The 25,496-nt window shown below is 40.5% G+C and overlaps 1 protein-coding gene and 1 long non-coding RNA gene across 2 annotated transcripts in view; one reads left to right on the top strand and one right to left on the bottom strand.

The window, feature by feature from the left end:
* The first annotated feature begins 122 nt into the window (after window positions 1-122).
* Gbp10 (guanylate-binding protein 10) lies at window positions 123-23,957 on the top strand. Its single transcript, NM_001039646.2, has 11 exons — window positions 123-184; window positions 3,498-3,705; window positions 5,558-5,685; window positions 14,893-15,002; window positions 15,186-15,382; window positions 17,511-17,756; window positions 18,550-18,830; window positions 19,497-19,703; window positions 20,645-20,747; window positions 21,076-21,269; window positions 22,166-23,957. The coding sequence occupies exons 2-11, from the start codon at window positions 3,522-3,524 to the stop codon at window positions 22,349-22,351; spliced, it is 1,836 nt and encodes a 611-aa protein (NP_001034735.2). The 5' UTR covers window positions 123-184; window positions 3,498-3,521; the 3' UTR covers window positions 22,352-23,957.
* Window positions 21,735-25,496, bottom strand: part of Gm31785 — a 19,491-nt gene continuing 15,729 nt past the window's right edge. The window contains exon 3 of the long non-coding RNA XR_389448.2: window positions 21,735-21,846. This is a non-coding gene — a long non-coding RNA (predicted gene, 31785). The remainder of the gene's footprint in view (window positions 21,847-25,496) is intronic.

Below are 25,496 nucleotides of genomic sequence, written 5' to 3'. Positions count from 1 at the left end.
CAGCATGTGATTTCTTTCCACTGTGTGTGTGTGTGTGTGTGTGTGTGTGTGTGTGTGTGTGTGTGTGTGTGTGTGTGCTCACATAAAAGAGGAGCAAAGAGAGCAGGAGGGAGGAGAGCAGAGGTGATTCCTAGGAGAGAGAAGCAGCTGAAAACTGCACTTGGACCTGTACTGTGGGGACCAGGTATATTTTAGGAGCAACTTAGTCTGGATCTCAGGTTGATTTCCAATTCAAAGTGGCACCTGGGGGAAGGGGAAGGGAGGTAGGTTCTGTGCTCTCTGGTCTACAGGGGGCTGAGGCTGGCTTTAGGTCTAGGAGGTCAGTTTCTTTCCTCTGATAAAGGACAGATACAAAGTTGTAGCCTGACACTGCTGGCTGCCCTGCTCTGTTGGTGAAGCTGTGGGAAGTGCCCTGGTCCTGCCTCAGCTGGGACCACAGCAACAGCTCCTTCCCTGGTTCACAGGCAGCTGTAGGCAGAGGAAAGTCTTTCTGTGGAGGAACCGTGTGAGGAAGATTCAGCACAAGAGCTTGGCAAACCTCTATCTGGAAATAACTTAGTTCCTACCTCACTGACTTCGTATTAAGTGTAAGAAGATAGTCCAGTTCTCTCTTGATGTTTATGTTGTATGTGAGATGTAGAGATCACGTAGTGCTATGTGCATTTTGTTTGGGCTGCTAGTATTATCTCATACATGGAACTAAGTTGCAGAGAGCCTGGTTTCTGGAGTTAAGTGACATCACCTGTATCTAACTTCTTAGGATTCTGCACATTCTCCTTCCTTGGCATAATGTCCTCATGCTCATCTGGGACTGAGGGCAGGGCAGGGGAGGTAGGTTATGTGTTGTCTGGTCTGCAGGGATTCATGGATAGCCTCAAGTCTATGAAGTTCTATAAAGAAGTGTGCAGTAGAATTGTATTCCTTTTTCTTGCTGAATAATATTCTAATTTGCATGCTATCAGACTGTGTTAATGTATGCATCTGTTGGTGATCTGTTGGTGGGAGACTGGGCTGTGTCCACATTGTGGGTATTGTAAATACAGCTACCATGATCAATACAGCTCAAAGGTTCATCCAAGTCCTTGTTTTCTAGTTTGTTTGTGTTGTAATCAAAGGAGAGCTTTTAGGTCAAACATAACTATATATTTTCTCAGAAGCCAGGACTGTTTCCTGTGAGGTAATATTTTGTGTTCTTAGCTGCGGAGTATAGACATATGAGATGTTTAAATTCCAGGTTACATGTATTTGTTTTTGCCTTGTGTGGTAGCTGTCCTTGTGTGTATGAAGTGATGCCTTGTGGTTTGATTGGCACTTCCCAACTGTTTTTCAAAGCCACGTTATAATGAACACTGGGTCTGAAGAATTATTGAGCAACAAAACCAAGTAGCTCTTAAAATAACTTCATTTATGCTTAAACTGCAAACATCAGCAAGACTAAGCAAACAATTTCAAATAAATATGTATGTTAACCCAAAGCAAGCCTCATCCTCAGTGAGCTCTAAGAAGCCAAATCACACATGATCATGTGACTCTAGACTCTTACACCATGTCCCTCAGCATGGCAAAACAGAAATAGTGTAACGAAAAGTTTCTTCATTTTGCATCCATGTTTCCCTAATAAAACCTGATTGCCATTCTGTCCTGGGAACAGAGACATTTCACCTTTCACTCTGGTACATCCCAATTTGGACATTACATCTTTTTCAAGTAAGTTTATTTAAAAATTTTATAGTTTTCTCATACAAGGTGATTTGTAATATTGAGTACTATCTTGTGTGCTCATGGACATTTGTAAGCCTTCTCTGCAGAAATTTCAACCCAGTGCTTTTCTCAGTTTAGAACTGAGGTGTCTGTGATGAATTGTAGAGCCACTTTGTTTCAGATAGTAACCCTTTATCACACATGTGATTTACTACAGGTCTTCGTCACCCATTCTTGGGTTGCCTTTTTACACGCTGTATAGAATGCTCTGGTGCACGAATTTCTTTTTTTTTTTTTTCCATTTTTTATTAGGTATTTAGCTCATTTACATTTCCAATGCTATACCAAAACTCCCCCTTACCCACCCACCCCCACTCCCCTACCCACCCACTCCCCCCCTTTGGCCCTGGCGTTCCCCTGTACCGGGGCACACAAAGTCTGCGTGTCCAATGGGCCTCTCTTTCCAGTGATGGCCGACTAGGCCATCTTTTGATACATATGCAGCTAGAGTCAAGAGCTCAGGGGTACTGGTTAGTTCATAATGTTGTTCCACCTATAGGGTTGAAGATCCCTTTAGCTCCTTGGGTACTTTCTCTAGCTCCTCCATTGGGAGCCCTGTGATCCATCCATTAGCTGACTGTGAGCATCCACTTCTGTGTTTGCTAGGCCCCGGCATAGTCTCACAAGAGACAGCTACATCTGGGTCCTTTCAGTAAAATCTTGCTAGTGTATGCAATGGTGTCAGCATTTGGAAGCTGATTATGGGGTGGATCCCTGGATATGGCAGTCTCTACATGGTCCATCCTTTCATCTCAGCTCCATACTTTGTTTCTGTAACTCCTTCCATGGGTGTTTTGTTCCCACTTCTAAGGAGGGGCATAGTGTCCACACTTCAGTCTTCATTTTTCTTGAGTTTCATGTGTTTAGGAAATTGTATCTTATATCGTGGGTATCCTAGGTTTTGGGCTAGTATCCACTTATCAGTGAGTACATATTGTGGGTGCACGAATTTCTTAACTTTACAAAGTGGATTTTTTTCTATTTATTTGCTCATGTTGAGATTTTGTTTTCATGTTCAAGAAATAATCCCTACTTGAAACACAAGTTAGGTAAGACTGAAACCAGGTTAGCCCCAGGTTAGCCTGCTGTAGTTAAGGTCTGCATTGCTTCCTGCAGTCAGAACCTGTGTCAGGTGGGGTGCAGGTAGGCAGTAAAAAGTCAAACAAGGACTCATGTAATTCCCACCCTTTAGTCAGCTGCACATCTCAGTGTTCATGTAATTCTTGGGAACTGTTCACAGTTTCTACATATTTTTAGCCATCTTAAAATCTATTCATGGAGATACCAAGGGCCTAGAGCTAACTAGGCTGCCATTTTGCTGTGCTGTTCTGGTTTTGACAACTTGCTTTTCTCATTAGCAGCATGGTAGAATAATCCATAACATGTAAGGACTTAAAGGTTTTTGAGGTCACATACTAAGGGTGCTCATTACAGGGCTTAGCATATAGCATGCAGTGACCTTGCTTAAGGTCATTATTTTTTGGATTTTATTCCATTGAAGCAAAACTTTATAGATGAGAGCAGCCCATGTGTTATTAAAGCTTCTTTAGAACTTTGAAGAATAATGAAGAAAGAGAAGCAGGCCCTCTGTACTGCAGATTCGAGGTTACATGCTGCCATTTGAGGCTACGCACTGCCAACAGGAAACCTACAAAGGTCACCAACTGGTCTTAGCTGCTGAGCCATTGGGTGTCAGTGAGGCAGAGAATGACTTTACTCTCTTTCTCCTATTATAGATTCATCTACGTTGGCAGGTTGCTATGACCCAACCACAAATGGCTCCCATTTGCCTTGTGGAAAACCACAATGAACAGCTGTCAGTGAACCAGGAAGCCATAGAGATTCTGGACAAGATTTCTCAGCCAGTGGTAGTCGTGGCTATTGTTGGATGGTCCCGTACTGGGAAGTCCTATTTGATGAACTGTCTGGCGGGACAGAATCACGGTGAGTGGCATGCTGCCTACCAGCCAAAGGTTTGACTGTGTCTATCACTTTTCCTTAATTTGTATTCCCAATTATAACAATGGACAGCAGAACTTCTTTTTAGCAAAGCCACCCTCTCATGCTAAATTGAATCCCTTTATTGCTGCTCCCCAATAATCTCTCCTGTGCTCTTCCCTTCCATTCTGTTGAAGAAAATCTCCCCTCTGAGTGCTCAAGATGAGGCCTTTTCTGATGCCCAGAACAATGGGATCCTGCGCCTCAGTCCCCTGTCTCCTACAGCAGGCTCTCCTTTCTCAGTAAGATATTTACATCAGGATAGAAAGTCCTTGAATACTTACGACTTTAAAAATCTCTGACAGGTAGAGATGGAGAGTTGGTCCAGTGGCTAAGAGCTCTGATTGCTCATGCAGGCAAGGTTTGGGTCTGCACACCCACATGGTGACTTATATTTTTTTAGAAAGTCCAACCTGAGAGGAACTGATGCTCTTTTTTTGGCTACAATAGGCACCAGCCATGCTCACGGTACACTCATATACACACTGGCAAAATTCTCATATTCATTAAATGAAATTTGTAAATCTTACGAATACTTTTCTTAGAAATAAATAAGTCTTGAAAAAACTTCAAAAAGGACTTTATACCCTTTATAGCAGCACACTTCTGTCTTAATCATTCTGGGTGCAAAAACTATCAAAACTATTTCCTTTTTCTATTTTTTGTATGTGTCTTTGTCTTGGAGCCCATGCTGGTTTCCCAACATTTGCAAAAATACCTTTGGGTTTTTTGTTATTGTTGTGTGTGTGTGTGTGTTTTGTTGCTGTTGTTGTTGTTGTTCGCTTTCTCTTCCCTTCTCTTCTTTCCCCTTCCCTTCTCTCCCCTCCCCTGCCCTCCCCCTTCCCTTTTCCTTCTTTTCTTCTTTTCTTCTTTTCTTCTTTCCTTCTTTCCTTCTTCCCTTCTTCCCTTCTTCCCTTCTTCCCTTCTTCCCTTCTTCCCTTCTTCCCTTCTTCCCTTCTTCCCTTCTTCCCTTCTTCCCTTCTTCCCTTCTTCCCTTCTTCCCTTCTTCCCTTCCTTCCTTCCTTCCTTCCTTCCTTCCTTCCTTCCTTCCTTCCTTCCTTTCTTCCTTCCTTCCTTCCTTCCTTCCTTTTTTGAAAAGTCTTGTTGGTCATCTTGGCTCTATTCATGGGGTCCTAGTGGCTTCAAATTACTGGCAACCTTCCCATGTGTGTGTCCTGCCTATTGGAATTGCAGGCGTGTAAAACCATGGCTGCTCCAAACACTCTGTGCAGTTGCCAGAAAGCTCCATGTTTTCTGCCTTGTGGGTGCCTCTTTGTTAACATCTGGAATCCTTGTGTGCCTTTGTTTTCTTATTAAATGTTGCATATAGCTTGGAATTGATGACTTATAAAGGAAGGGACTCTCAAGGGGAGATGGGGCACCATTTCAAGTGCTGAGGTATTCACAACACTCCTTCCATTCTGCTGCTAGAGCCAATTTTCTTGGGCATAGCTCCCTCTTTGTACTTTTTCAAGGCTGTGACCAAAACCCTCAAGAAGAAACCTTAATGAGGAGGCACTTATCCTGACTTAGATTTTACTCCATAGTTCTTGGTTCATTGATCTTGGGACTGGCTTCACAAAAGAGGCAGGCAGAAACTGAGGGAGGAAATGGAGACTGAGTTATAACCTTCAAAATCCCTTCTCTAGTTACCTGCATCCTCCACTGGGCTTCAAGTCCTAAAACCTTCAGAATCCCTCACAATAATGCTGGCAGCTACGCACTGAGGTTTTAGCACACAAGGCAGCCTGTGCAGGACACTCACATCCTGACTTTCCTCCTCCTCTCTTCCATTCAGGCTTCCCTCTGGGCTCCACTGTGCAGTCTCAAACCAAGGGCATCTGGATGTGGTGCATGCCACACCCCACCAAGCCAGAGCACACCCTGGTCCTCCTGGACACCGAGGGCCTGGGGGATGTGGAAAAGGTAGGATGAGGCTCAGGCTGGCCCTTCTGTGCCCTTGTTATCGAACTATGATCTATGTGTGAATTCTGACTGAACTGCAACCAGTGTTATAAAGAGTGTTTTATTTTGTGTTCACTCTCAGATAAAGTTATGTGTATCTTAATAGGCAAAACATGCTTTTATTTCTTGCCATTTGGGCAAATGATTTGATTGAGTTTGGTAGAAGTTTATTCAACAGTTAAAATTCCTGGGTTCCAGGCATAGTAGTTAGATTTTAGTGAACAAAATAAAGGTTCTTCCTTCTAATTCGTGTTTTGTCCAAAAGAGTGCAGGGTCTGTTTTTAAATTCCCTTCATCAAAACTTGTTATCTATTGTTTTTTAGTGGCAGGTGCCCTAAGATGGTGATGATGCCCTTCTCAGTTTGACTCCATTCCCCTGAGCATCGATGATGTTCACTGTCTGTTCGTAAACTTATCAACCACTTGTGTGCTTTCATTTCAGAAACATATGTTCAAAGTCTTCCTCATATTTAGTAGGTGTATTGGATTTGTTTTGTTGTTTGGTTGCATGCTACCTTTATATGTTTAGAATGTCCCCTGGAGGACATGTGGTTTGCAAACATTGCTTTCCTGTTCTGTTGTGTATTTTTGATTGGTTATTTTGTTTTCTGGCAAGAAGCTTTTTGGTCAGGTTCTGCCTCACTTGTCAAATTTTGAGTTTGTTTCTCCTACTTTTTGCATCATAGCTAACATTGCTGTTATCCATATTAATGATGAGAAACCCAATTTTTCTTCTAGGTGTTTCATGTTTTCTGTTAACTTTATTATGTAACTGAAATTTTATAGATTTTTGTCTAGTTTCTTCTGTAGTGCTACTGTTCTCAGGACACTGGGAACCAGCACTGTGTTCTTTCTATTCAACTTTTTAAGATTTGTATGTGAGTTGGGTCTTGTGGCATTTGTTTCTCTATGCCTGGTCATTCTATTTTCCTAGATGCATGCTATACTCATTCACACATTTATACCACAGGATTCCTTCCATCCTTTTTTCCTTCCTTCTTTCTTTCCTTCATGCTGACCTGTCTCTTCTCTCTTTCTTCCTGTCTGTCTTCTTTCTTCTTCCTTTCTTTCTTCCTTCCTTTCTCCCTCCTCTCTCTCTCTCTCTCTCTCTCTCTCTCTCTCTTTCTCTCTCTCTCTCTCTCTCTCTCTTTCTCTCTCTCTCTCCCTTCATCCCTCCCTCCCTCTCTCCCTCCCTCCCATCCTCCCTCCCTCCTTTCCTTCCTTCCTTCCTTCCTTCCTTCCTTCCTTCCTTCCTTCCTTCCTGTGTCTGTGTCAGAGGCCATTCCACATGTGTGATATATTTTCTCTATCCTCACCTACTTCATGATGAGTCCACACCTTGGCGGTTGAGCACTGCAGCTGTGCTGTTGGGTGCTACTTTCACTGCCTTTGCATCTACACACTGCTGAGGTTGCTGTACAAAATTGCACGTCTTGCTTTTAACTCTCTATTTTTGCTGACTTGGGTATATGTGCATAGGATCTAATTTTGCTGTCTGCGTATAGATGCCCTCTTTCCCCAGCACTCTTTGTTGAAGACACCGTCTTCCTGCATTGTGTGTTCCTGACACCCCTGCAAAGATCATTTGACAGTTAACTCGTGGGTTTATTTTGGAGCCTTTTATTCTGCTCCATTAGTGCATATCCTTGTCTTTGTTATTATCATACTTTAAGAATAGTCAATGACACATGGGTACATGTTAATTGTACAAGGTAATGGGATTCACTATGATATTCCAAGACAGACAGTGTCCACTGCTATCTCCTTATCTGTTAACAGCACTTGGGCTGAGCAGTGGTGGTGCATGCTTTTAATCCCAGCATTTGGTAGGCAGAAGCAGGCAGACTTCTGAGTTTGAGGCCAGCCTGGTCTGCAGAGTGAGTTCCAGGACAGCCAGGACTACACAGAGAAACTGTGTCTCGAAATAAAAAAAAAAATTTAAATTAAAAAAAATAAGGAAAGAAAAAGATTTTCATATAAACCATACTGTTCTGATTAATATAGCCTGATGACTTGTTTTAAATCAGAATGTGTGTTTCTGTTCTTGGAAGCTTAATTTTGTTAAAAGTGGTGTGTAATCTAGGGGACCAGCTGTGGTCCATGCCCTCCAATTTATCGTTCTCAGGGTGTCCAGACTTGCACACTGGGCGGGAAATTTCAAGGGGAGTCCAGAATGGGTGGAGCTCTGCAGCATCCTGGTCTGGCTGGGAGTAAGGGTGTGGGAAGAGAAGGCCTTCTCCAAGGATCTTAGTGTTAGAGCTCTTTTAGGTGAAGGCCTTCTCTGATAATCTTCAATGAAATACCTCTTAGGCAAGTTTAGCTTGTACACATACTTTTATTTGGAGTTGGGGATGGGCTTGAAAGCATACACTTTATTCAGGGTGAACCAGGGGCTATATATGGATTTTATAGACTGGGGAGGAGTTTTCAGGGCAAATGAAAATCATTGGCTATGGTTTAAAGTTCTTTGTGTACCTCATTTGCATGGAGACGCAGTCTAGGAATCCCAGGTACTTGCTTGGTGAGTTCTGATGGGAGAGTGGAAGGTGAGGAAATTTGTAGTTCTGCCAAGGGCTGCTCAATCTTTTCCTCTCCCTATCCCACCTGCAGGGATGTGGGGAGTAGGGATCCCCAGACAAGGTCAGAGAAGGGAAAGACCTGCTGGTAAAAGAAGTCCTCCATTTTGTACCAGACTCTAGAAGTCCTCCATTTTGCACCAGACTCCAGTAATCTATACTAAGGAATTCCCCTGTTCCTAAATCCTTATTGATGGAATAACTTGGACACAAATGTTCATAGGTCTTGGACTTTAAGGGTCCTATATGTTGTATCTGGACCACAGTCCTGGTTTTCAGTCCTGGGCCATATGCTCAATAAACTATCCTGTCAGACTGAGACCAGTGTTCATGTGGTTTGTCAGACGATTCCATGGACATCAGCATTTTTTAATTCCATTCATTTGACTGCAATTTCATGATGCCTTGTTTTGTTTGTTTGTTTGTTTGTTTGTTTGTTTGTTTTTCCTCTTTTTTCTTTTTTCTTTCCATTTTTTATTAGGTATTTAGCTCATTTACATTTCCAATGCTATACCAAAGATCCCTCATACCCACCCACCCCCACTCCCCTACACACCCACTCCCCCTTTTTGGCCCTGGCGTTCCCCTGTACTAGTGCATATAAAGTTTGCGTGTCCAATGGGCCTCTCTTTCCAGTGATGGCCGACTAGGCCATCTTTTGATACATATGCAGCTAAAAGCTCTAGAATAAAAGGAAGCAAATTCACCCAAGAGGAGTAGACGGCAGGAAATAATCAAACTCAGGGGTGAAATCAACCAAGTGGAAACAAGAAGAACTATTCAAAGAATTAACCAAATGAGGAGTTGGTTCTTTGAGAAAATCAACAAGATAGATAAACCCTTAGCTAGACTCACTAGAGGGCACAGGGACAAAATTCTAATTAACAAAATCAGAAATGAAAAGGGAGACATAACAACAGATCCTGAAGAAATCCAAAACACCATCAGATCCTTCTACAAAAGGCTATACTCAACAAAACTGGAAAACCTGGACGAAATGGACAAATTTCTGGACAGATACCAGGTACCAAAGTTGAATCAGGATCAAGTTGACCATCTAAACAGTCCCATATCCCCTAAAGAAATAGAAGCAGTTATTAATAGTCTCCCAGCCAAAAAAAGCCCAGGACCAGACGGGTTTAGTGCAGAGTTCTATCAGACCTTCAAAGAAGATCTAATTCCAGTTCTGCACAAACTATTTCACAAAATAGAAGTAGAAGGTCTCTACCCAACTCATTTTATGAAGCCTTGTTTTTAATAGCTGAATTGTATTTCATTTTATAAGCCAACCACAGTTTCTTTGTCTATTCTTTTTTTTTTTTTTTTTGAGGAACATCTAGGTGGTTTACAGTCTCTGACTATTCTGAATAAATCTGCTATGAACATAGTCAAGCAAAGGTCCTTGTGGTATAGTGGAGCATTGTTTCAGTATATGCCCACGAGGGGTATAGCTGAGTCTTGAAGTAGAACTGTTCCCAGTTTTCTGAGCAACCACCATATTGATTTCCAAAGTGGTTGTACATTTTTATACTCCAACCAGCAATGAAGGAGTGTCCTCTTGGTCTATGTCCTCACCAGCTTGTACTGTACCTTGAATTTTTTTATCTTAGCCATTCTGACAGGTATAAGATGGAATCTCAGAGTCATGTTGATATACATTTCTTTATGACTAGGGACATTGAACATTTCTTTGAGTGCTTATTGGCCATTAGATATTCTTCTGTTTAGAGGAATTTTCTATTTAGATATGTACCCCATAATAAAATTAGGTTATTTGGTTTGTTCATGTATAATTTCTTGAGTTCTTGGTATATTTTGAATATTAACTTTCTGTCAGATATAGGGCTGGTGAAGATCTTTTCCCATTCTATAGGTTGCCATATTGTCCTATTGATGGTGTCCTTTGCCTTGCAGAAGATTTTGAATTTCATGAGGTCACATTTATTGATTGTTGGCCTTCGTGCCTGAATTGTGGGTGTTCTGTTTAGGAAGTTGTCTCCTGAACCAACTGGTTCAAGGATATTTCCTATTTTCTCTCCTATTAGATTTGGTGTATCTAGTTTTATGTTGAGGTCTTTGACCCATTTGGTTTTGAGTTTTGTGCACTATTTGCATTCTTCTAAATGCACCATTTGTTGAAGATGCATTCATTTTTTCCATTGTATGGTTTTGGTTTTCTTGTCAAAAACCAAGTGTCTGTAGGTATGTGGATCTATCTTGGGTCTTTGATTCTATTTCACTGATCAATCTGTTTTTATGGCAATACCATGTGGTTTTTATTACTATTGCTCTGTAATAAAAGCAATGGCTTGAAATCAGGAATGGTGATACATCCACAAGTTCTTTTATTATACAGAACTCTTTTCTCTGTCTTTAGTTTTTTGTTTTTCCAAATGAATTTGAGAATTTCTCTTAAAGTTTTGGAAAGAATTGTGTTGGAATTTTGATGAGAACTGCATTAAATCTGTAGATTGCTTTTCAGAAGATGGCCATTTTCACTTTGTTAACCCTATCAATCCATGAGCATGAGAGACTTTTCTATCTTCTGATACCTTCTACAGTTTCTGTCTTCAAAGAGTTGACATTTGTGCCATACAGGTCTTTCACTTGCTTGGTTAGTGTTACACCAAGATATTTTAAATTATGTAAGACTATTGTAAAAGGTAGTGTTTTCCTGTTTCTTTTCTCAGTCTCTCATTTGTATTTAAGAGGGCTACTGATTTATTGTAGTTAACCTTGTGCCCATCCACTTCACTGGAAGTGCTTATCAGCTGTCTAGGTTCCCTAGTGGAATTTTTTAGAGCCACTCATGTATATCATCATATCATCTACAAATAATGGTGTTTTGATATCTCCCTTTTCAATTGGTATCCCCTTGATCTCCTTTAGTTTTCTTGTTGGTCTAGGCAGAACTCCAGGTAGTATATTGAATAGATATGGAGAGAGTAGACAGCTTTGTCTTGTTCCTTATTTTACTAGAATTGCTTTAACTTTGTCTCCATTTAATTGATGTTGGTTATTGGCTTGCTGTATATTATGTTTAGGTATGGAAATTTTACCCCTGATATCTCCAAGATTTTTATCATGAAGTTATGTTGGCTTTTGTCAAAGGCTATTTCCAACATCTAATGATATGATAGCATAGTTTTTTCTTTTAGTTTGTTTATATGTTGTATTACATTGATGGAATTTTGTATGTTAAGACATCCCTGTATCTCTGGGATGAAGCCTACTTGATTATGGTGGATGATAATTTTGATGTATTCTTTCATTTGGTTTGTGAGTATTTTATTGATTATTTTTGCATCAATGTTATTAAGGGAAATTGGTCTGAAATTCTTACTTTGGTGAGTGTTTCTGTGGATTTAGGTATCATGGTGACAGTGATCTTTTAGAATGAGTTTAGCAATGTTCCATCTGTTTTCATTTTGTGGAAGTTTGAGGAGTGTAGGTATTAGCTCATCTTTGAGAGTTTGGTAGAATTCTGCACTAAAACCATCTGGTCCATTGATGAATCAGTTTCTTCAATTTTATCTTCTATATTTGGTGTGTGGATCTATCTCTGAGTCATTGATTCTATTCCACTGTTCAATTTGTCTGTTTTTATTGCAATATAGTATGTTTTTTATTATTTTTCCTCTGCAGTACAGCTTGAAATCAGGAATGGTGATACTTCTAAAAGTTTTTTGATTGTACTGAACTCTTTTCATTATCTTGGGATTTTTATTTTTCCATATGAATTTGAGAATTGTTCTTTAAAGGTTTGGAAAGAACTGTGTCAGAATTTTGTTGTGAACTGCATTGAATCTGTAGATAGCTTTTGGTAAGATGGCCATTTTCACTTCATTAACCCTACCTATCCATGTGCATTGGAGGTCTTTCTATTCTCTAATACCTTCTTCAATTTCTTTTTTCAAAGACTTGTCATTTTTGTCACACAGGTCTTTTACATGCTTGGTTAGAGTTACACTGCGATATTATGTAAGGCTATTGTGAAAGATAGTGTTTTCCTGTTTCTTTTCTCAGTCTGTCATTTGTATATAGGAGAGCTACTGATTTGTTGTAGTAACCTTGTTCCCATCCACTTCAGTAAAAGTGCTTAACAGCTGTATTTGTTCCCTAGTGGAATTTTTAGAACCACTTATGTATACTATCATTTCTTCTACAAATAATGGTGTTTTGACATCATCCTTTTCAATTTGTATTCTCTTGATCGCCTTTAGTTTTCTTATTGCTTTAGGTAGAAATCCAGACACTGTATTGAATATATATCCATATTTTAGTAGAGTTGTTATAAGTTTGTCTTCATTTAATTTGATGTTGGCTTTTTGCTTGCTGTATTTTCTGTTTGTCTATGCACCTCATACCCCTGATATATCCAAGACTTTTATCATGAAGTGATGTTGGATTTTGTCAAAGGCTATTTTCAGAATCTAACAATGTGATAATATGGCTTTTTCTCCCAGTTGGTTCATATGTTGTGTCACATTCATAGATTTTTGTATGTTGAGACATTCCTGCATGTCAGGGATGAAGCCTACTTGATCATGGTGGATGATATATTTGATTTTTCTTGGATTAGGTTTTCAAGTATTTTATTGATTATTTTTGCATCAATGTTCTGAAATTCTTACTTTTATGAGTCTTTGTATTTTATGTATCTGGGTGAAACTGACCTCATAGAATGATTTTGACAATGTTTTTTGTGTTTTCATTTTGTGGAATAGTTTGAGGAGTGTTGGTATTAGCTCATCTTTGAAAGTTATAGAATTCTGCACTAAAACTATCTGGCCCGGTGATGTATTCATTTCTTTTATTGTATCTTCTATTCCTGAGATTCCTTCTTCCATCTCTTGTACTCTTTGGGTGATGCTTGCATCTTTTGCTCCTGATCTCTTCCCTATGTTTTCCATCTCCCAGATTCCCTCAGTTTGTGTTTCCTTTATTGTTTCTATGTACATTTCCAGGTCTTGAACAGTTTTATGCATTTCCTGTTTGATTGTTTTTCCCTGTATTTCTTTAAGGGATTTATTCATTTCCTCTTTAAAGGCCTCTAAATTCTTTATAAGTTTGGGTTTACAGTCATCTTCTTGTGCTTTGGCTATGTTAGGATATCCAGGGCTTGCTGTGGTAAAATAGCTGGGCCCTGGTGGTGCTATATTGCCCAGGCTCTTTCTGGTTGTGTCCTCATGCTATAGCTATCTGGTTGGTACTGGTGTTAGCTGGATGTTCCTGCTGCTGACAGGACTCCTCAGGGAGGCATGCAGAGCCTTTGGCCTGACAGTGGAGCTCAGGAAACAGTGTGCAGCTCACCTATGCTGGCTGTGTCCCAGTTGGACACCAGAGAGGCTCGCCTTTTATTTGCTCCTTGGCCACATGTGTCTCATTGTTTCAGAACTCTTCTATGTTTACTTCTATCACTAATTTTAAATTGGGACATTTATTTTTATTTATTTTCTTAATATTCAGTTTTTATTGGATTTTTTTCTATTTACAATTCAAATGTTATCCCCTTTCCTGGTCTCCACCCCCCCCCCCCCAGCCTCCCTGAAACTCCCTCCCACCCTCCCCCTCCTCCTGCTTCTATGAGGGTGCTCTCCAACCTCCTACCTACTCCTGCCTACCCACCTTTGAATTCTCCTACTCTGGAGCATGGAGCCTTCACAGGACCAAGGACCTCTTCTCCCACTGATGCAAGATAAAGCAATCTCTGCTACATTTGTGGCTAGAGCCATGGGTGACTCCATGTGTACTTTTTAGTTGGTGGTTTAGTCCCAGGGAGCTCTGGAGGTTCTGGTTGGTTGATGTTTTCCTTCTTCCTATGGGGTTGCTAACCCCTTCAGCTCCTTCAGTCCTTTCTCTAACTCCTCCATTGGGGAACCTGTGCACAGTCCCATGGTTATCTGAGAGCATCCAACTCTGTATTTGTTAGGCTCTGGCAGCGCCTCTCAGGAGACAGCTGTATCAGGCTTAGAAGGAGTAACAAAATATGAGAACAGATAAGGAGAAAAAATTATGGAACAGAGACTGAAGGAAATGCCATAAAGAGCCTTCCCCTCCTGTAGATCCATCCCACATACAGTCACCAAATGCAGACAGTATTGTGGATGCCAAGAAGTGCATGCTGTCAGTTTTGTTTTTGTTTTTTGTTTTGTTTTGTTTTTTCAAGTTCTGTATATGTTCTGGATAGTAACCATCTATGAGAAATATAGATGTTAAATACCTTTTCCTATTCACAAAGCATTATTTATTTATTCTTGTCTTTAGCATCTGTGTGATCTGTGTCCTGTTAAGAAAGTCTTCCTGTGCCAATGATTTTAAGTTTATTCTCCCTCCCCTTGCCTATGAAATTCAGTGTGCCTGATCAAACATTGAGATGCTTGCTCCAGTTGACATTTTTGTTCTATGCAGGGTAATATAGGTTCTACTAAGTTTCTCAGGTTGACTTCACATTCTTTCTTTAACCAAGTAAAGGGCTTTTGCTCCTCCTGCTTTGGCCCCCAGAGTACCTGGAGTAACAAGGCCACAGGACCAGCCCAAGTCCCTTCTGAGGAGTGCTCTGCTCAGACCTCTTCTTTCACATATTTTCTAGGGTGATCCTAAGAACGACTTGTGGATCTTTGCCCTCAGTGTGCTTCTGAGCAGCACCTTCATCTACAACAGCATGATCACCATCAACCACCAGGCCCTGGAGCAGCTGCAGTATCCTTCTGGGACCTGAGCCACCATGTTTCATTGAGTGCTATGGAATGAATATGAACTCACTGCCCTGCCCTGTCACTATGTGGCTTTTGTTGGGGCAAAGCAGTGTTTAGAATGATTTATTTTAATAAGAGAACCATGAGAGCATGTGCATGATGTCCCTTTTCCTTAGCCAAGTGCCAGTTATGTCACAGAACTCACAGAGCTGATCAGAGCAAAGTCTTCCCCAAATCCTGCTGGAATAAAGAATTCCACAGAGTTTGTGAGTTTCTTTCCAGACTTTGTCTGGATTGTTCGGGATTTCATGCTGGAGCTGAAGTTAAATGGGGAAGACATCACAAGTGATGACTACCTGGAGAATGCCTTGAAGCTGATCCCAGGTACAGGAGGGCTGTGGTGGGAAGGCTGGGGAGGGTTGTCATTTGCTGAGTGCCTCCCATCCTTGGTGGAGTCTTCCCAATGGGATGGAGTTCTGCAGAAGTGTTGCTAGGTCATTGGTTGATATTGTTTGGATGTGGTGTTTAATTTTATTTGGAAAGAGTAGAGCCCAAAGCACAGCAAAGTTATTCAAGGTGACATTCTTTTCAGTTTTTTTCATGCATCTAGAGACAATGCATGCTCAAGTGCAGATATTTGTACTGTCTGTTTTTGTGTTGTCCTTCCTTTAAGAAACTTTTGGCTGCCTAATTCTATTTCATGAATTTATTGTATGTGCCCATCTTAAAATACATTTCACAGAGATATACATTGTTCTCCTTATAGATGAACATAGGTTTTTAATGCTGCCTTGATTTTCTTGTCTGCAAAAGCAGCTGCAAGACATGTGTCTTCTTACGTTATGCCTTCTCCAGTCAGTATAGTTTATCCTGAGTCTATTTGACTGTCATAGCTACCCATTTTATTCATGCCACAGTGTCAGGATCAGGTATATTCATGGTCTGTAAACCATTAGCATGGGCTTTGTCAGCCCAAGTGTGAAGTTGATAGAGCCTTGTGAGTCACACCAATTCTGAAATGCTCACTGCTCTCATTTTCTGTCTGCTTTCTCTAAATATTGGACATGTAGTTGGTAGAGGGCTGCCCATGAAATCAGTGCAATTATTCATCTCAGAGAATTTCTGGAGTAGGCACAGTCTTACAATTTAGATCTTCAAATATTGTTTAATTTTAAACAGGATGTTACTGTGTTGCCCTAACTGGTTGGTTATTGCTATGTAGACCAGATGGGCTGGCCCGGAGCTCACAGCATATCTCTTGCCTCTTTCTCCTATCTATCAGTATTAAAGATGTGTGCCACAACCTACTAGTCTGCCCTTCCTTCCTTCCTTCCTTCCTTCCTTCCTTCCTTCCTTCCTTCCTTCCTCCCTTCCTTCCCTCCTTCCTTACTTTCTTTTTGGAAGACATGATCTCATAGTGTAGACTTTGCTATCTTGGAATACCCTGTGCAGACCATAGTAGCCTCAAACTCATGGATATCCTCATAATTTTTGATGAAAAAGGTTAACAGCGCTGTATACAATTTTCTTCCTTGTTGACCTTGAGCTTTGTAACTAAATACTATAGAACACATGTAGGTACTAAGGCAGTGGTTACTCAGTAGAACAGATGATACATCTATCACCTCACATTGCTAACTTTCCATGAACAAGTAAAATTGTTTCAGGAAAAATCCGAAATATATGGGCCAGTAGGTGACTCCATACTTGAAGCACAGTCACCCAGGTGTGAGGACTGGAGGTGAGATTTCCACAATTATATTAATTCTGAGTGGATATGATAGTCTACCTTCAATCCAGTGCACAGGCTGAGGACACAGGAGAGCTCTGGAGCATGATGGCTAGCCAGACTGGCTGTATTAGAGAGTTCCACTTCACCTGAGAGACCCTTTGCCAGTAAGGTGGAGAATGACTCTTTCCACATGCACCCACAGACAAGCAGACATGCATACATACACAAGACATACATATACAACACGTACATTCACATTTTCATGACTTTCTGTCTTAGTTTACATATAGCTCTTTGAGTGTATATTTGACTTTTAAAAAAATGAGTTCTGTGTAGCCTCAAAGTAGTTCTAGTTCTGTAACTATGGAGTCAATCTTAGATTTGCCAATGTTCCTATTTTTAATACATGGTTACCTTTTATTTTGGCTCTGATTTTTCTTGTCCTATAACTCTTTTTATGCAAGGAGTTATTAGGCCAGAAATCACTTTTAGCCTCTTGTTGTTCTGTCACCAGGACACCACAGCTACAGTATGCTTGATGCCATGTTCAGGTCTGTGGATTTCAGCCATAGGTTTCTCCACTGAAGTCAAATAACTCCTGAAATATTTCATGAGACTTCTATCAAGTACAAACTTGTTATACTTTTGACATGCAAAGAAATGTTGCAGGATATGGTAAAGAGTCTGTAAGTGCAGAACATTTCAAGTAGATCAGGGCCTCCTCCATCTTTTCTCTGTGCTTAGGTGACTCCTGTAATTTTGTGTTTCCTCCAACACTAGGTGACAAACCCAGAATGCAAGCATCCAATTCATGCAGGGAATGCATCAGACTTTTCTTTCCTAACCGGAAGTGTTTTGTCTTTGACCGGCCAACGCATGACAAAGAACTTTTACAAAAACTTGATTCTATCACAGAAGACCAACTGGATCCTAAGTTCCAGGAAGTAACAAAGGCTTTTGTTTCTTACATCTTCACTTATGCCAAGATCAAGACCCTAAAAGAGGGAATTAAGGTCACTGGGAATAGTGAGTTTTTTTGTTTTCTGTTTTGTCTTCAAATCACACTTCTTTAGAGAGTAGTATATGTTGAATTTATTAGCATGTAAGTTTTTAATTTTATATACTATGGTAGTATGCATGTATCCCAATTCTAAAAAGTATATATTTTATAACTGTAGATTAGAAACCCTTCTTTAAAAATGCAGACGACATCATTAGTATTTACAGTTGCAACATACCTGTATAAAATTCTCAACTGATAATGAAATCACCAGTGAAAAGGTCCTTAATATATTATAGAATTAGTGTTTAAACCACTAAAGCTGATCCCTTCTGCTTTTACAGGGGATATCTTGTATGTTATATTTTAGAATGACTAAGTGAAATATAATTTGGATATTTAAATAGCTCCAATATAAATAGTAGTATTTAAACAAACCTATATTTTTATAATAGCCACAGAAATAATGTGACATACCTTTCCTTCTTAGTTCATGCATTTGTATTCCTTCAAAGTATTAAATGCAAAATTATATTTTCATATACAGTTGAATTTATTAGGCGAAGATGGATATTAATTTTTTTAACATCCTGAACTAGAAAACCAAAGAAATGAAGTGAGAATAGGACAAAGAAACTGATAGCTTGCTGAAGGAGGTTTTGTGTGTGTGTGTGTATGTGTGTGTGTGTATGTGTGTGTGTGTGTGTGCATGTTTGTGTATTTGTGCGCGAATGAGTTGTGAGAAATTTTGAAATATAGTTTTAACATCTTGGATCCCATGCACTATTATTTATCCCTTAAAATTCCCAATTCACAAAGAACTAGGGATTCTGGTGACAACCTATGTGGATGCCATCAACAGTGGAGCAGTGCCTTGTCTGGATGATGCTGTGACAACTCTGGCCCAGCGTGAGAACTCAGTAGCTGTGCAGAAAGCAGCCGACCACTATAGTGAGCAGATGGCCCAGCGACTGAGGCTTCCTACAGAAACGCTCCAGGAGCTGCTGGATGTGCATGCAGCCTGCGAGAAGGAAGCCATGGCTGTCTTCATGGAGCATTCCTTCAAGGACGAAAATCAGCAATTCCTGAAGAAGCTGGTGGTAATCTGTTGATGGCATTAACTGTCATGGTGCTACCTTTTCAAGATGGTAGTGTTGATGAGCCTTCATTTGCCATATGTGCATTTATTATTCAAAGATATGTGTTTCAGAGTATCATGAAGAATACAGTTATGAATGATTGCATGTCCCCTTCCCAAATTTCCAGTATTTTTATTCTAGTAATGTCTAACAGATGGAATAATGAGTATATAGTGTCCTAAGTCCTTTACCCAGTTAATGTTTGTGGACTGTGATCCTGCTCAGGACATCTATAGTACATCCTTGAACCTGCTATAATCTTCTGTTCCTAAGAAACTGTTTCTCACTGGAGTCTCTGTAGACCACACCGTTCTTCTGTGGTTCCTTGTTATATCATTGTGTCCTTGAAGATAGAATTTCAGGATGTGACACCCACAAGGAACCAGAGATTATAGGATGGTCTTTTCAGAAGGTCTTGAGGACCAGGAACCTAAAGAACATTTAGTTTAGGCTTCCACATCTTTTTGAGCATCTGAGTTCAGGTTTTAGCACTTCACATTCTGTGAGGTCTTATTACGCTGGAATGCTTTCTCATTGGAAATAAGTTGGCTCTTCTATGATGTTTCTCGGAATTTTTTCCCTTCTATTCCTTCAATTTTGTCAGATCTCTGTACATGTCCCTTATAGGAATTAATAGGAGAGAACAAAGAGCTTTTCCTGTCGAAGAATGAAGAGGCATCAAATAAATACTGTCAAGAAGAACTGGATCGACTTTCAAAGGATTTTATGGAAAATATTTCAACATTTTTTGTTCCTTGTGGACACAAGCTTTACATGGACAAGAGGGAGAAGATTGAGCATGACTACTGGCAGGTTCCCAGGAAAGGGGTGAAGGTGAGGAGCAGGGAACTTAGGAAAGGGGTGAAGGGGAGGAGCAGGGAGCATAGGAAAGGGGTGAAGGCGAGGAGCAGGGAACATTCCCAGGCTGTGAATGGGGTGAAGATAAGCAGGAAACATGGAAACTTGATGAAGATGAGGAGCAGGGAGCATGGGAGTTTAGTGCAGAGGGAAGGGCATGTCATAAAACATGAACACATAACACTCCTTAAGAGGAGTCAGAATACATGAAGACTGTATGATACATGAAGACTTTATGTTGATATTGGTGACCAAAGTCAGGGCTTTGCATGGCAAGGCAAGTGCTTTACCTTGACCATGCTTGGTGCAAAGTGGCTCCTATTTAGTAAGAATTCTTAGAAATATTCTCACAAAGCATTCTGAGTGATAACTCTATAAGTCTGTCAGGATGATCTACCTATGCAGTAGTGAGTGTAATAACATAGCTAAAATATTTCTCTGTTATTGTCAGTGATACCCTTGTAAGTACTTTCTTGAGACCTTTCTTTAGTTATTTAAATGCACTGAGCAATGTCCCTACTACTGTGCACAGTCACACATCTCTACCACAAGGCTTGGGCAGGTAAAGTGATTTGAATACCCTATGAATACACCCAGCAAGAGAGAAGGAAGTGGCTTATACACAATCATGTAGTATTTTACAGTGGAATACAATATCCAAAGGCATGATAGGTTGCAGCATGCACAGCTGCACATGGCATGGACAGGCTGCATCTGAGCGGATGCAGGCATCACTAGTAGAGGTTACTGGACTAAGCCACAGAGCAGGAAGTATCCAGGTCACTGAAGAGCTTGAGCCATCTGCAGGCTTCACTGTGTCATTTAACAATGAGGCACAGTGAGGACTCTGTTGAGTCTCATGGGTCCTTACTCTCTCAGGATATTTCAGGGTTCTTTGCTCCCTTTTGGTCCTACAGGCAAGTGAAGTCTTCCAGAGCTTTCTGCAGTCACAGGCCTTCATCGAGAGTTCCATCTTGCAGGCAGATACAGCGCTCACTGCTGGGAAGAAGGCCATTGCAGGTACAGGAACATGTCTCTTGGCTCTCAGGAGAGGTCAGATTCCTACCATGGCTTTCTGATGGAAGCCATAGTAAATCCATGCCAGATCAGTCGCTTTCTATCTTTCTGTGAATGCCCAATCTGTATGCCACAGGCAGTCTTGGCTTTGTTTCAGTCACATGGGCAGGGTTTCTCCATCAATGTCAGAAACATGCTCTCCAGGTGAGGACCAAGGGGCAGTCTGGTTTCCTATGCTCCCTTTGAGATTTGAATTGTTCTTTGGGTTCTGGAATATTGACATTTTACTTGACCCGTCACTTTCTTCTCTCCTGGAATCTTCCTGGAGCAGAGGAGCGTGCCCAGAAGGTGGCGGCAGAGAAGGAGCAGGATCTGCTAAGACAGAAGCAGAAGGAGCAGCAGGAGTATATGGAGGCTCAAGAGAAAAGTCACAAGGAAAACATAGAGCAACTGAGGAGAAAGCTGATGCAGGAGAGAGAGCAGCTCATCAAAGACCATAACATGATGCTGAAGAAGCAGCTGAAGGTGGGGCTCTTCATCCTCATGGTGGTTCTTGTAACCCAGGCAGTGGGAGAAAGTTGTCAGCCAGGCCATATGAAGAACACAATCATAATATATTATTGCTAAGCAGTACCCCCCCCCCGATTGTTATATAGCCTTTGAATTTTGCTCTTTATGTAGACTCTGGGGACATCAGGTTTTCTTTTGCTCCTTCAGGGTTTTAATGACTACAGTGGTTTGGCTTACAGACTTGTAATATTTAAAAATAATCTTATAAGGGTTCACTAAATAAACTTCCCAAACAGGCAGTGTATTAATGCCAGCAACTGGTCTGGGTTGTCCAGGTCATCAGGCACCTGCCTGTTCCCCACAACCATACCCATCCAACCCCAACCTGCCCAGGATGATCTATGTTGACATTAAACTGAAGAAATGTCCAGCCTCAAAGGCACAGTGAACCGGCAGCTTCTGCAGGTTATGTAGCTTTCCCTGGGGTAGAGAGCCTGCTGGAAGAAGCGCTTGACATTGGAGCGATTTCCATTGTCCATCTGCAAGTGAGATGGTAATCGGCTTCTTCAGTATCCAGTGAGTTATCCCCCATCTGTAAGATAGAGTTATCACACAGTGTAAGTGGGTTGAGTGCTGTGCAATCAGGCCAGTGGCATTTTTTGGGCATGAACATAAGCACATCTTCACAGCTCTGCTAGCATCGCAGCTGGAACAAACATGGTGGATCAAGATTAGTAAAATTTCAACTCTACTTCCTCATAATGTGTAGGTCTATCTTTCGTGCATCTTCTTCATGGTAAGGGAAAGTTTTTAGGAATGCACTAAGGACTGCTTGCTAAAGTTTTAAACTTTAAGTCATACAATGTTGTGACTTGGCACTATTTACTTCTTTGTCATGTTCACTGTTTTAGGATCAAAAGGCTTTCCTTGAGGAAGGATTTAAGAAGAAAGCTGAGGAAATGAACAAAGAGATACAGCAACTGAGAGATGTCATCAAGGATAAGAAAAGAAACACTGATCGAATTAAGGATGCTCTCTTAAATGGATTTTCTACAGTTCTTTTTCATTACCTTGTCCGTTATCTAAAGCATTTATGATTGAGTCCTTCACATTTGTGGAAATGATAGACTGTGAAATACACTTTGTTTCATACATGCCTGCAAAGACAATGTTAGCCTTTAGAGGACACATTTTTGAAATGAGCCCTATGGAAGCTATGCAAGTAGTAATTACATGTGATTACTGTTGGCCAATTTGACTGCATAGAGAATCAGCAAGGAGACAAGGTTTTCTGTACTCCTATGAGGACCATGTAGCCCAGGTTAGCTTGTGGGGGACTGTCTCAGGTTAATATTGTAGGAAACACATCCTACGGGTAGGCAGCACTGTTCCTGTGGACTGAAGAAACAGAGAAAGATGAAAACAAATGACCCTACCACTTGTGGCTTCCTGACTGTGGATGCTATACAACAAGCCAGGCTCAACTTCTCTCAGAATGCATTCTCCAGCCTTGACACAATGTATCATCATGATTCATAGACCCCAACAAACCCTTTCTTAAGTTGGTTTTGTGAGGGTATTTCATCTCAGCAAGAGGAAAAGTCATTGATATCATAATCGTGATAATCCTGGAAACTACTTAAACATCACTTGTTAGATTGGCAATGAAATTTAATATGACTTGATCTTGGCGTACTATATAGTCAAGAAACAAATGTCAGTCAAGCTATCTGTAAAATGATCTGAATTGTACTAAAATGTACCCAAAAGATAAAGTCAAAACACCATACAACTGTGTGATTATTATTAGAAATGCTACTATCCCATGCAAACATACAAGAACACAAATGAAATGCCCTCTGGAAGATTAGTAAAAAGCCTGGTCTACTGGCTTCATCTAGAGAGATTAAGTTGGAGCCAAAAGTTGAAGGGATGTGTGCATTCCATGACGTTCTCAGTCTTACACATTTCATGAAGAGTGCTGGGAAAGTGACAGTGATAGTGACAATAAGTTAAAACTCACCACTGCATGATGAAACATCTGCTTCTAGAAATGGTATAAGCCACTAGAAGTCACCCAAGAACAAGACTTGAGTACCAGGAAGCATAACATTTGCAGCTTAATGATGTTTTCCTTTAAGGCTTTCCATTTTTAAAAGTAATTTAAATAGTGCATTTTTTTGTAAAACCACATATCAAAATGTTATTTCAACAGGCAATCAAAATAATTTATGCATGCTTTTTACATCAAATTTATTTATTTGCAAAGTAACAGGGAAACTGTATTAAGAGCCATATGATAATATAGAATATAAGAGAATACATGGGGCACATGGGAGGTGGAGAGCTCAGAGATGGCTCTGGGTCAAGAATGCACAATGCTTATCCAGGGTAGCTCAGTTCCTGGGGCAGGTAACAACTACCTGTAAATCTAACTCCAAGGGACCTGACTTCCTTTTCTCAAACCCAAGGGTCACTGTTACTTCCATCACATATCCTCAGCTTACACATATACATACTTACAAGTAAGATTTAAAGGAATATACTGTTAACATTGATAATGGACCATATGAGTAAAGACACAAGGACACTTATTAGTGCATTAATGAATATGATTTATTTAAGGTGTACCCACCCCAGCTCCTCTAAGACATCCTCAAATTACCCTCGCACCTTCATGTCTTCTCTTCCCCCACCTCTTCCTCTTTCCTCATACCCTGAATAAATTAATGCTGCCCTCATGTCCCTGGGCATTAGACACCATCTACCAGACCATGGACAATTGATCATGACCCAAACCCTCATAGAAAACACACTCCCTCTCCCAGTCACCAGATATCAACTGCTAGTAGTTCCTCAGCTAGGGGTGGGGTCTCATGAGCTCACTGCCTCTCCACACTGGATGTTGACTGGCTTCATAGTATGTATCTTGTTTCAACAAATATCACTATTGTCGTAGCCCCATCATATCCAGAAAATATTATTTTAGAACAGTATGGTCTTATTTTTATGCTTAAATTAATTATTTCAAAATTAAAATGTAGACATTCTTAAGATTTCTGGAATCTTGGAGAAGCCTACTTCGTCTCTATTAATGCCTGTGAAATGTCAAGTTCAAAAGAATGAACTGTGTAAAGGAGAGAGAGAGATCTTGGTGCTGTTTTATTGGGAGCCATTTTGTTTGCTTCAGTGAAAGCTGACCTGCCAGGCACAATCAAGTCAGGTTAGGGTCTGCTGGCAGATTTCCTGGCCTACTGACTCATGGAACTACAAGAGGAAATACACTTGAGGCTCAAGGCAAGGGGGTGAAAGTTCAATTCATCTTGGTGGTTGGAACAGGAAATCCTCTGGATAAGAAAAGATGTCCTGTGTGTACATTAGCCATTATTTCTGCTACCTTGTGACATTGTTTCTCATGATACTGAGAGATATAATAAAGCTAAGAAAAATAAACTTGAGGTTGATGTGGTATTCACCTGCAACCTTCCCAATTCTAATTCTTTTCTCTGAGTCTTCTTTCTGTCTTTTTTTATAATCATCCTCACTACCCCTTCCAAGGCTGCTTGACTTTGTACCTTTGGGACATCCACACTCTAATTTAGGTAGTCACTTTGCTGAGGTGGCCAGAACTATATCTTTTCAGAACTAGATTTTTTGATACGGAATGAGAGTTGCAGGAATATTCAGAAAAGGAAAAAATGTTTTGACCAAGTATAATATCAGATGCGGTCCTGACAATTTAATGCATAAAAGTAAACATCAAGCTTGTTAATATTTGGTATTTCAATCTAGTGCCTAAAAATGGTTTTGGAAGAATGAAACTATAAGGGCTGAGATGACAGCGTGCTGGGTTGGTCAGTACTTGGACATTGAAGGCCTGGTAAGTGGCAATAATAGAAAAATAGGACAAGTCTAACATTAATCACCAATGTGGAATGGAAGAACAGTGTCTTTACTGAGGATAATATGAGAAAGGAGAATGGATATCTACCATCACTGAGATACTTCCAGGGAGAGAGAAGAAGAGGTGTGAACTGAGACAGCAGATCAGGGGGCTCCTACCATGTGTTTAGATGGAAGGAAGGTAGAATTTCCAGGGTCTGTTTTAGATAACTTTCAGAAAGCAAAACCATCAAAGGACCAAGAAGTTTCTATCGTGCCCAAGTCTACAAGAAAGAGGTGTGCTGGTGATGAGTATTTTCCCAAAGGCGCAGAGAAGACAATTGTGAAGATCTATCCTGA

The sequence above is a fragment of the Mus musculus genome, chromosome 5, assembly GCF_000001635.26.
Source record: "Mus musculus strain C57BL/6J chromosome 5, GRCm38.p6 C57BL/6J".
NCBI lineage: Eukaryota > Metazoa > Chordata > Mammalia > Rodentia > Muridae > Mus > Mus musculus.
The sequence above is the reverse complement of the archived record's forward strand: the minus strand, read 5'-3'. Positions and strand labels throughout refer to the sequence as shown.

Coding starts and splice junctions, on each gene's coding strand:
- Gbp10 (NM_001039646.2), top strand. CDS start 3,522: ATGACCCAACCACAAATGGCTCCCATTTGCCTTGTGGAAAACCACAAT. Junction 19,704..20,644: donor TTCCCAGGAAAGGGGTGAAG/GTGAGGAGCAGG, acceptor TTGGTCCTACAG/GCAAGTGAAGTCTTCCAGAG. Junction 20,748..21,075: donor TGGGAAGAAGGCCATTGCAG/GTACAGGAACAT, acceptor TTCCTGGAGCAG/AGGAGCGTGCCCAGAAGGTG.